The sequence below is a fragment of the Armigeres subalbatus genome, chromosome 1 (genome assembly GCF_024139115.2).
Source record: "Armigeres subalbatus isolate Guangzhou_Male chromosome 1, GZ_Asu_2, whole genome shotgun sequence".
Taxonomy (NCBI): Eukaryota; Metazoa; Arthropoda; class Insecta; order Diptera; family Culicidae; genus Armigeres; species Armigeres subalbatus.
The window spans coordinates 207,892,010-207,908,390 of record NC_085139.1 but is presented as its reverse complement, the minus strand read 5'-3'; the positions used below and the strand labels follow the sequence as shown (position 1 = coordinate 207,908,390).

General features: G+C 41.5%; 1 protein-coding gene across 3 annotated transcripts in view; it reads left to right on the top strand.

Annotated features, from left to right (window-relative positions):
* Positions 1–15,968, top strand: part of LOC134210204 (paired box protein 6 homolog) — a 345,781-nt gene extending 329,813 nt beyond the window's left edge. For all 3 annotated transcript variants that reach the window (XM_062686252.1, XM_062686258.1, XM_062686266.1), the window contains one exon: positions 15,917–15,968. In XM_062686252.1, coding sequence (XP_062542236.1) covers positions 15,917–15,925 — 9 coding nt within the window. In that variant the 3' untranslated portion in view covers positions 15,926–15,968. The remainder of the gene's footprint in view (positions 1–15,916) is intronic.
* Positions 15,969–16,381: the final 413 nt, after the last annotated feature.

The window sequence follows — 16,381 nt, the reverse complement described above, 5'->3', positions numbered from 1 at the left end:
GAGGGTCAGTTTTTAAAAGAGCAGATGACTACCCGAAGAGATCTATGATGCATGGATCGCTTACGAACACCAAGTCAAGAAGTTTTCCGTTCGCGTTCAGAAGATCATTGATCTGATGCAGACCGGAGGATAACAAAGACTCTGATAGGGCAAGCTCCTGCTCAGTTGACGCGTTGATAGGCAAGTATCCGTTAACTTCATCATCGAAATGACAGACTAGATTCGGCAGATTGTAATCTCCGAGGCAAACAATGACGTCGCAGGAATCGGCACGATTCTGTATTTGCCTAATAGAATCCGCGTGTTTCGTGTAGATATCATGGCAGCTGTTTGGGCGAATGTAGATGCAGCTAACGTAAAGCGAGAACTGAGGCAGAATAATGCGAATAGTTGCTTGTTCAAGGCAATCACAATCAACGAGGTTAACCTAAATACACTGCAGTTCCGATATGACAGCAATTAGTACACCGCCGCCTCTACGGAGATTACTAGTAGAAGCGTTACAATCGCAACGGTAAATAACATAGCTACTGACTAATTATGCAACCGAGGTTGAAGTGTCTGAAGCAGTCACAGGGAATGAATGAACTGGAATTGAATTTGTGCTGGCTGTTATTGCTGGATCTGTGCTAATGTTGATGCAGGATATTTATGAACTTTTAAACTGTTCGATGTACCGGGGTCGGTTCTATGACCCGGCTTCCAAAAATGTCGAACACTGGAGCTAGTTTCTACAAACTCCCGGAATTCTATTTCAGAAGCCCAAACTGATGGGTCCAGAGCTTTTGATTTCCATTCTTGACTGACACCAACTTTGAAGGAGATGAACGATAACTATTCGATACTATTCGATGCTCTACCCGAAGTACCAGGTACACTGATAGAAGGATTAGTGCCACGAAAAACTTTCGACGGTCGATCAGAAGATGGTATAGAAACTTTGTCCTCTTTGTCCTTCCTCCTCTTTGTACTCTCCCAAATTTTATGCCGTCGACTAGCACCAACTGCAAGGGAGTTCGTGGGGCAGTACCAGGCGGGTTTTATGGGCGAACGCTCCACCACGGACCAGGTGTTCGCCATTCGCCAAGTACTGCAGAAATGGCGCGAATACAACGTGCCCACACATCATCTATTCATCGACTTCAAAGCCGCATATGATACAATCGATCGGGACCAGCTATGGCAGCTAATGCACGAACACGGTTTTCCGGATAAACTGACACGGTTGATCAAAGCGACGATGGATCGGGTGATGTGCGTAGTTCGAGTTTCAGGGGCATTCTCGAGTCCCTTCGAAACCCGCAGAGGGTTACGGCAAGGTGATGGTCTTTCGTGTTTGCTATTCAACATCGCTTTGGAAGGGTAATACGAAGAGCAGGGATTAACACGAGTGGTACAATTTTCAATAAGTCCGTCCAGCTATTTGGTTTCGCCGACGACATAGATATTATGGCACGTAACTTTGAGGAGATGGAGGAAGCCTACATCAGACTGAAGAGGGAAGCTAAGCGGATCGGACTAGTCATCAACACGTCGAAGACGAAGTACATGATAGGAAGAGGTTCAAGAGAAGACAATGTGAGCCACCCACCGCGAGTTTGCATCGGTGGTGAAGAAATCGAGGTGGTAGAAGAATTTTTGTACTTGGGCTCACTGGTGACTGCCGAAAATGACACCAGCAGAGAAATTCGGAGACGCATAGTGGCTGGAAATCGTACGTACTTTGGACTCCGCAAGACGCTCCGATCGAATAGAGTTCGCCGCCGTACCAAACTGACAATCTACAAAACGCTAATTAGACCGGTAGTCCTCTACGGACACGAGACCTGGACGATGCTCGTGGAGGACCAACGCGCACTTGGAGTTTTCGAAAGGAAAGTGCTGCGTACCATCTATGGTGGGGTTCAGATGGCGGACGGTACGTGGAGGAGGCGAATGAACCACGAGTTGCATCAGCTGCTGGGAGAACCATCCATCGTTCACACCGCGAAAATCGGACGACTGCGATGGGCCGGGCACGTATCCAGAATGTCGGACAGTAACCCGGTGAAAATGGTTCTCGACAACGATCCGACGGGCACAAGAAGGCGAGGTGCGCAGCGGGCAAGGTGGATCGATCAGATGGAAGATGACTTGCGGACCCTCCGTAGACTGCGTGGTTGGCGACGTGTAGCCATGGACCGAGCCGAATGGAGAAGACTCTTATATACCGCACAGGCCACTTCGGCCTTAGTCTGATTAAATAATAAATAGAAACTTTGTCCCGTTCGCGAAATCTCTTCAAAGTTGGTCTGTTGTTGAACTGGAAGCGATTAGAAGCTTGGGACATATTTGCCGGAGAAAGCATATTGAACCCGCCTTGAATTTCAAGCCTCAGTTCAGTGACCAGGCTGTCTTCGACCTCCGTTTTCAGGTCGTCAACAAGTTTCTGGTATCATCGTGTTAGCCTCATGATATACAAATACATAAATGGTAACGTAACTTGGCTTAGAAACCGCGCAGTTAAAAACTGTGGAAGTGCTGAATGAGCACTTAGCAAAGCAGCGAGGCGGCAATGTCCCAGTGGGGGATGCAATTTCAATAAGAAGAAGAAGACATATTGAAGAAAGTGAGTTTCCAAACAAAACGTCAAGAGCTGTTCCTCAGACAAAATTAGGCTAAAATTGAATTCAAACTCATATCAACAGAGTGACCTCAAACATATGATCAGCTCACTATATAGTGGGTGAACTCAAACTTTTGGCCGCAGCATACCATGCACTTGAGTAAATATTTAGATTTTTAAAAGAAAACGATATTTTTCGCTAAATCTCATCAATGCCTTCAAAGGTGATTAAAATTGGGTTCTATTCCACTTTTTGTTTTGAAATTTTATGGGTTCACTTTTGAGAAAAATTTACATACTTTTACAGCACAAATTAAAGAAATCTTAACTTAATATTTAGGCACACAAAAATACAAATTGTTCGTTTTAAATACCTACGATTCAAGCAAGATCTAATCATAATCTTTGTACTGAGCTAACAATATCCGTAACCCAAAATAATAAATCTTCTCGTTAGCCGTCCGTAGTTAAGACCCAATGATACCTACTTGGTGCTAAAATCCTTCACAAGGGAATTAAAATGACAATGTTGCGCTATTTACCCACTCACAGCTTCTGTTGCTCGCCGTCGGACATCAGTAATTCCCCTCGGGAGCAAAACATCGCCATCATTCGACTTAAGCACCCGTGCACCAAGTGTCATTGCCTATTCGCTTTGCTTCCGAAAGGAGGTCACCATGTTCTATGTGTTGTTCAAAACAAAGATCAACAAGCCGCATTTTGCTGCCACTAAACGCCGGGTCTGTACCACTGACTGTCGCCGACTTTGACGCCAGCGAAACGACGACGACCATGGTGACACGATGCGCTGAACTGCATGCAACGCAACGATATACCTTCACCTCTGACGGACAAATCGGAGGTCTGGCCCTTGGCTCTGTGCAGACCAAGCCACTCACTTACAACGGTTCTGTGTGTTCTGTTGTTTACCAACAAGACCAACGTCATCAACGGCACCAGTCTCCTCAAAGTGATGGCGCGGGGTTTTTCTTTGTTGCTTAATAGGTTTTACAATTATTGCAAGTAGGTATATATGTGACACCTTACTGAGCGCTTCTATCAGTAAACCATGAAGAGCCATTCAGTGCCAGGCAAAAATGATCATTTTCAATCAATAGAAGACGATTTCCAATTAGATGCTATTGAATACCTTTGTAACTGTACTATGGGATGAATGCTCGCGCATCTTAAAAGTGCTCCCGATTCGAACTAGAATAGGAATAGGCATAGAGCCCATTACAATCGAGCAAGAAATCAAGCTTAACGGTCACCGAGCATGCTGCAATCAATGGCGACGACACGACTCTTCCACTTGGGACTTGGGATGTTGTTGCATCTCAGCATTGAACTTCGGATCGGTTCCGCGCAGAACTCGGAAAAGAGCCGGACCAAAACTAACTGCATCCGCGCGGGCACACATTCTGACAATTTACGATTATGGTGATTTCTTGACTGTAAAGGTACCCGACCCGCTACCAAACCAAATGCTGTAGGGCTTCTTACTTCTCGTCTTTCGGCGATATCTTGACGGAGCTTTGTCTTCCATCAGATTATGGGTAGGAACGTTCGCTTGCCTTGGCAGTTGGGCCACTAGACGGCAATTTCCGAACGAAAAGCTTTTTAGAGACCTTTTAAGTGGGTGATTTACTTCCCTCGTTCGTTGGTTTGGATGGGGACGATGGTCTAGAATGTATCAATCTTTTCTACAACAGAGAATGGTTATATAAATGGTGATGACTGAAGAATAAAATATCTTCCTCATCTTTATTTTAAGCGTAAAACGTGCAGTGCAATGCATCTGCATAGGTATATGCCTCTTTCCCTTAGTTTTGAAAATTCTGATTCAATTCTTAAGGTCTTATTGTAAAACAAAATTAATGCATGTTTCAAAACTTGATGACGTTTCGAAAATTTGCCCAACTCTGTTTGTAGATATTTGTTCTATTTTGTATCATTTCCCATTTAAATTTAGCTGAATTTAGCGAAAGAAAAAAGAAAAGATTTATGGTATTGAAAATGATCACAAAAATACAGCATTTTTTTGCCGAAATTTTCAAACGTCGTTTCGGAAAATTTACCAGTTTGTGACTGAATTGCACAAATCATGAATCTACAGATTACATTTTATACCACCATCCCCCGTGCGCTCGTTTGGGTGCTTAACAAGCGGTAGCATAGTGACCAGACTTTGCATGGCAAATCATTCGAATCCGCCGCCGACGACGACGACGACGGCACGGCGGAGGTCCGCGCACGAAATGATAAAGTGAGAGGTTGGTGCAATATTGGATCTGAAACTGTTGGAGCTAAGAGGTCCCAGCTAGTAGAGTGAGTCACATCCATGCCACATGGCGGGATTGTTTTGTTTGCCTACCTTGGATTCAAGTCCAACTGGAGTGGATGCTTGAAGCTCGAAGAGAAGGGTCATGATCGGTTTGAAAGTTAATAGAACCGCGCAATTTACTGGTGCTGTCCATGACGGAAATATAGAATGAGATTGAGAGTTGAGAGGGCGTCGGCCATTAATGTTTAGGAATTGGTTGTGAAGAAATAACGAGTTTGCACTCGTCTATTTCTTATTTTATTGTGATTGAACATTAATATTTTTATCTTCATATTTTTTATCTTCACTACTACCAGTCAAATACAATGTATTGTACCAGGGTCCACAGCTCCTTCATCTCATTGCTTTTCACATGTGAGCATTACTTTTTAATAAGGCTTTCCATAGCGCACACCTTAATTTGTGTTTTAACATGTCCATAAAGTAAAATAGATTCGTTAGCTCGATAAAAAATATGTTCTTCTAGTTTCTAGTTTCTGTAGTTTAGTTTCCTGTAGTTTGTTAGTTTGTTATGTTACTAGGGATCCTATTTTTTATGCTAGATCAGTTGGAATAAGGATTAAATTTTGATTATGATTATGGAAAAAGCAATATCTACTCACCAAATTTTTTTCGCCGAAAATCAGCATAATTTTGCTGAATTTTGCCGAGCTGAATGATCAGCAAACGTTTCAGCAAAATCAAATTACTGAAAATTTCAGCAAGGTGATCTGTCATTACTTTTGACAACTTTTTACTGAATATTCAGCAAATTCGAAAAGTTTACTGAATATTCAGTAGGTTTGACCAATGCAAAAATTATACAGCATCTTGCTGATAATATTCAGCAAAATGCATCAAATTGCTGATATCATCAGTATTTTAACCACGCATGAATTGTTTATAAAAATGAATTTGTTTTTTCTTCTCTCATGATTATTTATTTGTTGGAACTAATTGAATTGAATTAATAATCTTACAATTATAAATACACATTTTCTGACCCTGAATGACTTTTTTTCTGGCATGGCCCAATAAGTTGCATGACGCGACGTCCTCTTCAATTTATTTTAATTTCCTGGAAAATATTTAAAATTGATTTTTTATTTGATTGATGATAATATGCTTCACTAATTAAAATATATGCAATGTGCTTAAACTAATTTAGAAATATGCAATAGGGTAAATCACTACTTGGGCCTATGTACCCGATTCCCGGCTCACTGCACAGAAAACTAAGGATTTACACTTTTTGGAAGCCGTAGGTTTATGGCTGATAATTTTAAAAAAGTCTCCCATTGATTTCGCACAATACTCAATATTTTTCAACCATTTATTTCACTCCTAATTGGTCCAATTATAGAAAATAAAAATGTGCATTCCGAACAATCACTCTCCGTTGCTACACCACTGAGCCGGAATGAATCTTCCCACTTTTACAAAACGGTATTTTCATAAAAACACCTACCTGAAAATCGTCACAGTTCTCGATACAAATATTGCTTGAAGCTGTTAATCACCACACAATAATTCCAAACTCACGCACTTTAATCTTTTCTATTTGTTTGTTTCATTAGAACTAATATAAATTAATTAGAATACATTTCAAAATGTATCCTCAAACCGAACAAAAATTCACCTCGGCCTAAGAACTTCTAGCCGCACCGTGCTGCCAAAAGGCCAGGAGTCTTTTTTAGTATGAACAAAATCCTTCAATGTTCATAGGAAAACTTTCTAATTAGTTGACCGTATCATGTTATTTGTAATTCTCTCGATTTTAAAAAGTGACCAGAATATAGTTTTTAAGCGTTTGGTAATTTGGATGAGTAATTTGGATGAGAGAATATATTTTTTCAACCAAATAAAAATTATTATAAATAATACCATCTGGCATCATGTCGGCGTTGAACGAGCTTATTTTTGTTTACGTCGCATTTTCTACCGTCCCGAGAGAGAATGAGAGTAAGGTGTTGAGAGATTGAGCGAAATTTTGCTTAGGTCGGGAACCGGTTTGGAAGTGGGCCGGAAATGAAATCGCTATGACTGAAATTAGTGCTGGACCTCGTTAATTTAAATCAAATAAAAGCTTTTTCAAACGATGTTTACCAAGAAAAGCTATTTTTGAGCAGAAGTGAACCCCATTGCAGTATTGCACGGCACATGAAATTTAGGAAAATTTGCTTCCTGTTATAAATATCAATTAAATAATGCAGTCGCATGCATGTTAGGCCGGGAATGGGGTAAGAAACCCTACTTACAGAAATAATGTTGGAAAAAACGGAATGGGAGGTGAAATAACAATTATTAAATCTTTGAAAGCCAAACTTAAAATGGGTGCTTTTCCAAGAATGACAGTTGATGGGATATGCTGAGCAATCAGTAAATTGGAAAAGTTTGCTGATTTTTAGTAAATACAAATTAAATTACTGACATTCAGTAAACTTCAAAGTTGCTGGTTGCTTTTCAGCAAAGTATTTTGCTGAAAAGCTTTTTGGGAAATTGGTGTGTAATATTGATTTTAAAGCATCAAAGTAAGCTTGTTATGAACAACAACGGAGAGCCACCAAAATATCAATCATAGCAATCGTGGTACTACGCCAGCAGTCAAAGACATGTGGTCAACCATCACGGACTGAAGTGAGAGTGTTCCAGCAGACTTACGCTTACCTAGCAGCATGATAATTTCCACAATTCCCATTAGCAGCCGAGTAGAATTCTCATCAGAATCCGATAAGAATTCTCAGTGGAATCTCTCAAGAATTCCTTTCTGAATCACCGAATTATTCCAACCGGAATCCAGAAAAAATCACACTGGATTCCTTTCAGTATCGTCGAGGGATGCCCTTGGGAATCTGTGGGGAATACCTTTTATAATCTATGGAAGATTTTCTTCAGAATCTCTCTCTGATTTGCTTCGGAATTCTTCCGGAGTCGTTCAAAGATTTGTTTTGGAATCGTTCGGAGATTTGCTTCGGAATTCCTTGACGATTGGGCTGCAAAATGGTGGGTTGACATCAAGGAAGGAGCGCCCAACAGAGCTCTGGTCCCCACAAGTCCCTATCTCACGCTTCCACGGGTCGTCCGATGACAAAAGACCGCCATCTAAGGGTTGTGTACTTAGCTGGTAATTCAGCCTGGGCACTATTGTCCTTCTGACATCAGCTAGAGTGAGAAGGTACACCTCGAGCGTCTGTTCACCAGGAGATGCGGCTCAAACAGCGTCTGCCTGGTACCCAGCGGATGATTGGCGAAATGCTGTATCGCGTCAGCTATACCTAAGGTGGCAGCCCCATCATCGCGATGTAGGTAACGCGACCCCGATAAGGTAGCTTACTGAAACCTCTCAAATACCACGAAAAATAGAGATAGAAGAAAAAGAGAACGTTATTTTTGGCAACGAAATAAGGACTATGATTGGAAACTCGGTACCTGGAATGTCAGGACCCTAAATGAACCTTGCAGAGTGAGCCTTCTGGCTCGTGAACTGCAAAAGGTTGGAGTGAACCTGGCCGCTATCCAAGAAGTCCGATGGCCTAGATCCGGAGAACGTGAATTCCGACCCGTGGACTCTACAACCAACACTGCATTCAAATACAACATCTATCATAGCGACATCGAAAAAGCAGAGCATGAAGTTGGTTTCGTAGTGATGGGCAAGCAGATGAAGCGAGTGATGCGGTGGAAACTCATTAGCGAACGAATCTGTGTGTTGAGGATACGGTGCAAATTCTTCAATTACAGCCTAATCGACGTTTACGCACCGACAAACGATAAATCCGACGACGTGAAGGACACGTTATATGAATATCTTGATAAAGCCTATGGAGAGTGCCCAAAGCATGATGTGAAAATTGTTATCGGAGACGCTAACGCTTAGGTCGGTAGAGAGGACTTTTTCCGTCCCATAATCGGTAGGGAGAGCCTTCGCTCCGCTACCAATGACATCGGCCTACGGCTAGTAAATTTCGCTGCTGCCAGAGGGATGGCCATCAGTAGCACCTACTTTGCACGAAAGAACATCCGGAAGCACACCTGGAGACACCCAAATGGTGAAACTTGCAACCAGATAGACCATGTTCTGGTGGATGGGCCCCATTTCTCGGATGTTATCGATTGCGGACATTCAGAGGTCCAAATCCTTGATAAATTCCGGGAGTACAACTTGCAGACACATCATCTGTTTATTGATTTTAAGGCGGCGTACGATTCAGTGAAACGGAATGAATTATGGCAAATTATGCTTGAACATGGTTTTCCGGCGAAACTGATACGGCTGATTCTTATAACGTTGGACGGATCGAAATCAATTGTAAGGGTTGTGGATGAAATATCGACGTCATTTGTTACCTTAGATGGATTAAAGCAGGGTGATGCACTCTCGAATCTACTGTTCAATATAGCGCTCGAGGGAACGATTAGGAGAGCTGGTGTGCAAAGAAGCGGTACCATTATCACAAGATCGCATATGCTTCTGGGATTTGCGGACGATATCGATATTATCGGGATTGATCGCCGTGCCGTGGAAGAGGCTTTTGTGCCTTTTAAGAGGGAGACAGCGAGGATTGGACTCACGATCAATACCAGCAAAACGAAGTACATGGTCGCTAGCAATCAACGTCGGTTCATTAGTGGTGGTGGTAGCGAAATGGTGCTGGATGGTGAAAAGTTTGAAGTGGTAGAAGAATTTGTGTATCTTGGAACATTAGTGACGTGCGATAATGATGTTACCCGCGAGGTGAAAAGGCGTATTGCAGCTGCAAATAGGGCTTATTACGGACTTCGTAACCAGCTTAAGTCCCGTAGTCTGCAAACGAAAACAAAACTCGCGCTGTATACTACTCTGATTCTTCCGGTGGCTTTATACGGCCATGAGGCATGGACGTTACAGGAGGCTGATCGAAGAGCTTTCGGAGTGTTTGGCCGTAAGGTGCTGCGGACAATACTCGGCGGTAAACAGGAGAACGGTATCTGGCGGCGTCGCATGAATCACAAACTGTACCAGGTTTATAAAGGGCTGGATATTATTAAGCTTATACAACACAGCAGACTACGGTGGGCTGGTCACGTTGTTCGTATGCCGGAAGAACGTCAAGCGAAGATAATATTTAGTAGAGAACCAGGAAGAGGCCACAGGCTTCGTGGAAGGCCGCGTACACGATGGCTTTTAGTAGTTGAAGAGGACCTGAGGGCGCTCAATGTTCAGGGCAACTGGAAGCGATTAGCCCAGGATCGACTCCAGTGGAGAAGGATACTCCATTCGGCATAGGTTCTTCGAATAGCTGTAGCCCATCAAGTATCAAGTATCCTTGACGATTTGTTTCAGAATACTTCGACGATTTGCTTCGGAATCCCCTGAAGTTTTAATTCGGAGTCTCGACGTTTTGCTTCGGAATCCCTCAATTATTTGCTTCGAAATCCCTCTGACGATTTGCTTCGAAATCCGTCGAAAAATTTCTTCGTAATTATTCAACGATTCGCTTCGAAATACATCTTCGGAATTCCTCGAAGATTTAGTTCGGATTCCCTTGACGATTTACTTCGGAATCCCTCGACGAATTGCTTCGGAATCATTCGACGATTTGTTTCGAAATCCTTCGATGATTTGCTTCGGAATCCCTCGAAGATTTGCTTCAAAATCCGTCAATGATTTGCTTCAACATCCCTGGAGGATTCCCTTCGGAATAGCTAGATGGTTCTTTTCGGAATCCCTGGAGGATCAATTCGGAGTCCCTCAACGATTTGCTTCGGAATCATTCGACAATTTGCTTAAAAATCCTCTAATGATTTGCTTCGGAGTCCCTTGAAGATTTATTTCGGAGGCTCTCGACGTTTGCCTCGGAATCCCTCAATGATTTGCTTCGGAATCACTAGACAAATTGCTTCGGAATCATTCAACGATTCGCTTCGAAATACATCCATGGTTTGCTTCGGAATTCCTCGAAGATTTAGTTCGGACTCCCTCGACGATTTACTTCGGAATCCCTCGATGTATTGCTTCGGTATCATTCGACGATTTGCTTCGGAATTCCTCGAAGATTTAAATCGGAGTGTTTCAAATTTAAATCGGAGAATGTTTCAAAAGAAGCTCAAAATAGAGAAAGTAGAAGAAAGGGCTGTAGCCCGCACTAGGCGTCGGGACTAGTTACACCGTAATCTTGTTAAAAAACAGCTAGTTAAGGCTGGTTTACAGTTCGGGAAACGTGTCCGCGGGATTTGTTACGGGATTCTGCCCCGGGTCGGGGGCAATTTTCCGCCGATAAGTCTCCACTGTCAAAAAATTGTCCGTGATTGGGTTTACACTTCAGGATTTTGCTTTTGAGAATCTGCGAATCCAAGCCCGTGCTTGAGTTTACACTTCTGGGTTTTGGTTTGGATTTCTTCATACAAACACATACGAGCGACAAGAGGGAAAGATAGCGAGTAGACGGAGATGTAGCGAAAGAAAGGGAGAGAGGGATTGAGAGAGATTGAGTGGGAGAGAGAAAGAGAAAATGAGTGAGTGACTTAGTGGGAGAGTGAGTGAGTCAAAATGAGGGTAAGAGTTAGTGAGTAAGTGAGAGTGAATGAGTGAGTGAGAGTGAATGAGTGAGAGTGAATGAGTGAGAGTGAATGAGTGAGTGAGTGAACGAGTGATTGAGTGAAAGTGAGTGAGTGGGTGAGAATTAGTGAGTGAGTGAGAATGAGTGTGTATGTGTGAGATTGAGTGAGTGAGTGAGAATGAGTGGGTGTGAGATTGAATGAGTGAGTGAGAGAGAGTGAGTAAGAGTGAGTGATTTAGTAGGAGTGAGTGAAAGTGAGTGATAATGAGTGTGCGTGTGAGATTGAGTGAAAGAGTATGAGTGAGAGAGAATGAGTGAGAGTTAGTGAATGAGTGAAAGTGTGTGAGAGAGTGATAGTTAGTGAGTGATAGTGAGTGAGTAAGAGTGATAAAGTGAGAATGAGTTAGAGCGAGTGAGTAAGTAAGCGAGTAAAAATGAGTTAGAGCGAGTAAGTAAGCAAGTGAGTGAGAGCGAGTGAATAAGCGAGAGAGGATGAGTGAGAGAAAGTGAGTGAGTGAGAGACATGGCCGTCTCACTGCTGACTATTTCTCACTTCTCGTTCAAACTTCTCAATTGTCACTGCAAGCTTTCACTTCTCACTTCTTACTAATCATTTCCCACTCACTACTCATTATTCCTCACTTCTCATTCAAACTTCTCAATTTTATCTGCCGAATTTTCACTTTTCACGTCTAACTACTCATTTCTCACCACTACTCACAACACTACTAATTTCTCACTTCTCACTGCTCAACTCTCACTTCTCATTTCAAATTTTACGCTTCTTACTTCTTATTCTCACTGCTTACTTTTCACTACTTAAATATACTCACTTCTCACTTATCACTATTTACTTCTTTACTTCCTTACAACTCATTTCTCACTTCTCATTTTTCTTTTTTCACTTTTCTTATCTCACGCCGCATAACTCACTTCACACTTTTCACTTCTCATTTTTCACTACTCGCGTCTCATTCTCACTACTCCCTACACTACTCATTTCTCACTTTTCACTTCTAATTTTACACTTATTATTTCTTATTCGCACTGCTCACTTCTCACTACTCATTGCTTACTGCTCACTTCTCATTTCTCGCTTCTCATTACTCAGTTTCCTTTTCACAATACTCACATTTCTCATTTTTCACTACCCACTTCACTAGGTTCTTTCCATAATTAATTTCCGTCAGAGACTACTCATTTCCCGTGCGGAATAAATTCAAACGGAATTGTTTCCCGTGGGGAATTGCATCTCATCTTCTTCTTCTTCTTCTTCTTCTTATTGGCATTACATCCCCACACTGGAACAGAGCCGCCTCGCAGCTTAGTGTTCATTGAGCACTTCCACAGTTATTAACTGCGAGGTTTCTAAGCCAGGTTACCATTTTTACATTCGTATATCATGAGGCTAGCACGATGATACTTTTATGCCCAGGGAAGTCGAGACAATTTCCAATCCGAAAATTGCCTAGACCGGTACCGGGAATCGAACCCAGCCACCCTCAGCATGGTCTTGCTTTGTAGCCGCGCCTCTTACCGCACGGCTAAGGAGGGCATCTCTACATATGGGATTTTTAACCGTACACTTTTCCCGCGATTGGGTTTACACTTCGGGAAATGATTTTTTCGTGTAGACTTTTTCTCCTGTCACGGGAAACGCAAATCCATTTAAATTACATGGGAGACCAAATCCCGGGACACGTTTTCCGAACTTTCAATCAGCCTTTACCGAATGAATTCGATAAAAAAAAAACCGAACGACGAAATAAAATCTGAGTGTGTACTGTTAGTATGACATAAATCCAAGAAATGTTAGAAATTGACTTTCTTCAAAGTATTTTTGCAAGTAATTTTAAACATAAACATTATTCCAATACGATATTTATTCAGGTCCAAATAAATAAGTGCATATAAAATACCATGAAGATAGCAATCCTGCGACCACCACTCTACGAAAGACACCTGCTGCTGTATTCCGTCAACTCACAAATTGTCAACATCTCGTAAAAAAATCAAAGCGGCAGTCCTAAACAATCTCAGACGCTGCTTGAAATATTTTCCAACCCATTTTACAGCATGATTTACCGTTCCCGCCTAGGAACCCGACACCTGCGACAACCGCGACAAGAAAAACTCATCCAACGGCTTCTGTTTCATCTTGGCCCCGGGTGATTCACGGTTCATATTCACCGTGTAATCAAAATCTCGGACTTATGGACCCATCTATCTCGGTTATAGTTTCCCTATGTTCGACAAGCGAACACGAACTGCATTCCTCAGGAATGCATAACAAAAAAACTGAAACTTAATCTTTTTTTGGCTTTGTACCTTTTCTAAGTCACTATCTTTGTACGCATGATATAAAACGGAGACGAAAAGAGGATCCAAGAGCGGCCGAATCAGAGCTCCTCTAAAATGCATTCCGTTGGTGTGACAATCGAGACTTTTGACTGCTCCTACTAGCGTTGCACCATAGACTGGTCTATGGAAAGGAAACTTGTTAAATTTGTAGACGAATTCGACAAGATTTTGCATGGAGTACTGTATCAAACAAATATTGACTCGATTCGGCCAGCTTCATATATAAAAAATAATTCCTTCCTGTACATTTGTTTTTGTACGTGCGGCACAAATGAAATCTTCGGAACTAGTCTATCTTAGTCTCGTAAGACTAGAACCCCAGTTTATTGAATTCAGATAACATTTCAATTTGTCCCAAAGAGCTCTGAAAGCTTCACGGGAAAAATGCACTTTGAATAATGAATGTCACGTGGAGTGACCAAAAGGTTTGAAAACGGGTTGAACGGATGCCTGCATAATTTTCCCATGACTTTGTCAGTTTCACGAAGTGCCTTCCTGCGATTTTATGCCACCGCACGTAATCCCTTCCTCCGACGACCTTCCTACGAAAAGAGAGGGCGTGAACATGCAATAATCTACCGTTTGTGCGTGTAATTTCTGTCTTCCATAGAGATTTTACAAAGAAAGCGGGATCGGAAATCTGGACCCAAGCCAAAAGGGATTAAACATTCTTCCTCGGTGTTCTTCTTCGCGCGCCTGATCCGAAGATCCTTGCAGCGATCCGGAAAGGTCACGCAGGTATTTTCTCTCCTCTGCTGTTTTCGTGATCCATTCAAAACGAACCCGGGAGAAATGGTGCATTATTGATTTTTATGAGCTGGACCTGATGGTGATATAGACTACCTCCTGAATGCCAATTGATGGGAACCAAAGGAAAAAAAATCTGCTGTTGTTGCCTCCGTTGCACGAGGTCCAATTGTTGGCTATCCCGATTCATTTCTTTACAAATTGCGCACACATGTTTTCCCACCGATGCTTCTTGGTGCAATTCCTTACGGATCCTGGGAACGAACGATTCCTTTTTCTTTCTTGGAAGATTCACCTGAATCAGCATAACTCGAGATTCGATAAAAGTTTATGCTGGGAAAGTTTGAAATTTTACAAATTTGAATAATTCATTGAAACGAACCTTACACTTTGGAGGAGTAACTTGTCGCGTAGGAGCTAAGGTGCCCTACCTGCGAGATCGGTTTCATGGTGATAAATTTATTGCTTTATGGGGGGGATATCGTTTCTGGAATATTTCGATTGCATGGAATTTCCATTTTCCAAGTGTTGACTTATCGTGGGAACCTATTTGCAGATGTCAACCACGCGGGGAGTTTGCAAATTTCGTGACGATGTCACATTTTCCCACGTTTTGATTTGATGGTTTAAGAATCTTCCAGGGTCATCATTAGGTGAAATGGTCGGGGTTCTGCCAAAACGCACCAAGCGGCTTTTTGACTGACTTGTAATATTTTGATCGTAAAAGTAAAAAGGAAATCATGCCATATCATCCTTAGTTATGGGGCAGTGGGAAATCCAATACGATTTTGAATCATTTAAATCTGCTAAGCGAAAGCTTGGGCAGAAAAAAAATGGATAATTTTTGGATGGCGCTTGGTGCGATTTGGCAGATCCCCGGAATGTTGTGCAAAAAGTTTTCCATTTTGTAAACCGATTCGCGTGCTAATATAAAAATGGATACTAGTAAGGTTTTATTAAGAATTATTTGGAACTGGTTGATGACAACTGTGATTGTAAAGCACAGACAATAGGTGACAGATGTGCATAAAAAGGAAGAGTACAGCGCACCAAAAAAATTAGACCTTACTAGCTTTTTGGGTTATAGAATACATAAAATGTATTCATTGTACACATGATTTTGATTTACATCAGTCGAAAATTGTTATCAGGTTTTAAATAACTATTACTATAAAATATATAAATATTACAAAGCATTAAATATAGATTGAATAAAATAAATCTTTGCGACGTTCCACTCTTTTATTAATTTTTTGTTCGCAATTATTCACCGTTTTTACGCTTTCATGCTCTAACCTGACTAATATGTTTTTTTTTCTAATTTCAGGTAATAATTTGTAGAAATGTTGAAGAAATCCATAATTTCGATGAAATGTTCACAATTCTGAATTGTAAGTACATTAGGCCGATACAAATATTTAAAAACAATTATGTCTCCCCCCTCGGTTTTTGCTGACAAAAATAATATTTTGAGGGGCAACAAAAAAAATTGGACAATTTTGTGGATTTTCAAAACATTCTTTAACAAATCCGAGGACTTTTAATGATTTTTTCCATTTTAATATTTATTTTTTATTATCCTTTCGACCTTTCGAAGATCAGTAGGACATAATTTAAATTAAATATTTGTAACGGCCTTATTACATATATCATTATCCAAAATTATCTCACCTCATTGCAAAGCTTACCCAGATTTCGTTAAAAATTGATAACAAAATTGTGTAACTTCGGCCTAGAAACTGTAATACTTAGCGGAAGCGGGCAATCTTTTTTCTGTTGATCGTCCCTACAGTTAAGGACAAGCCA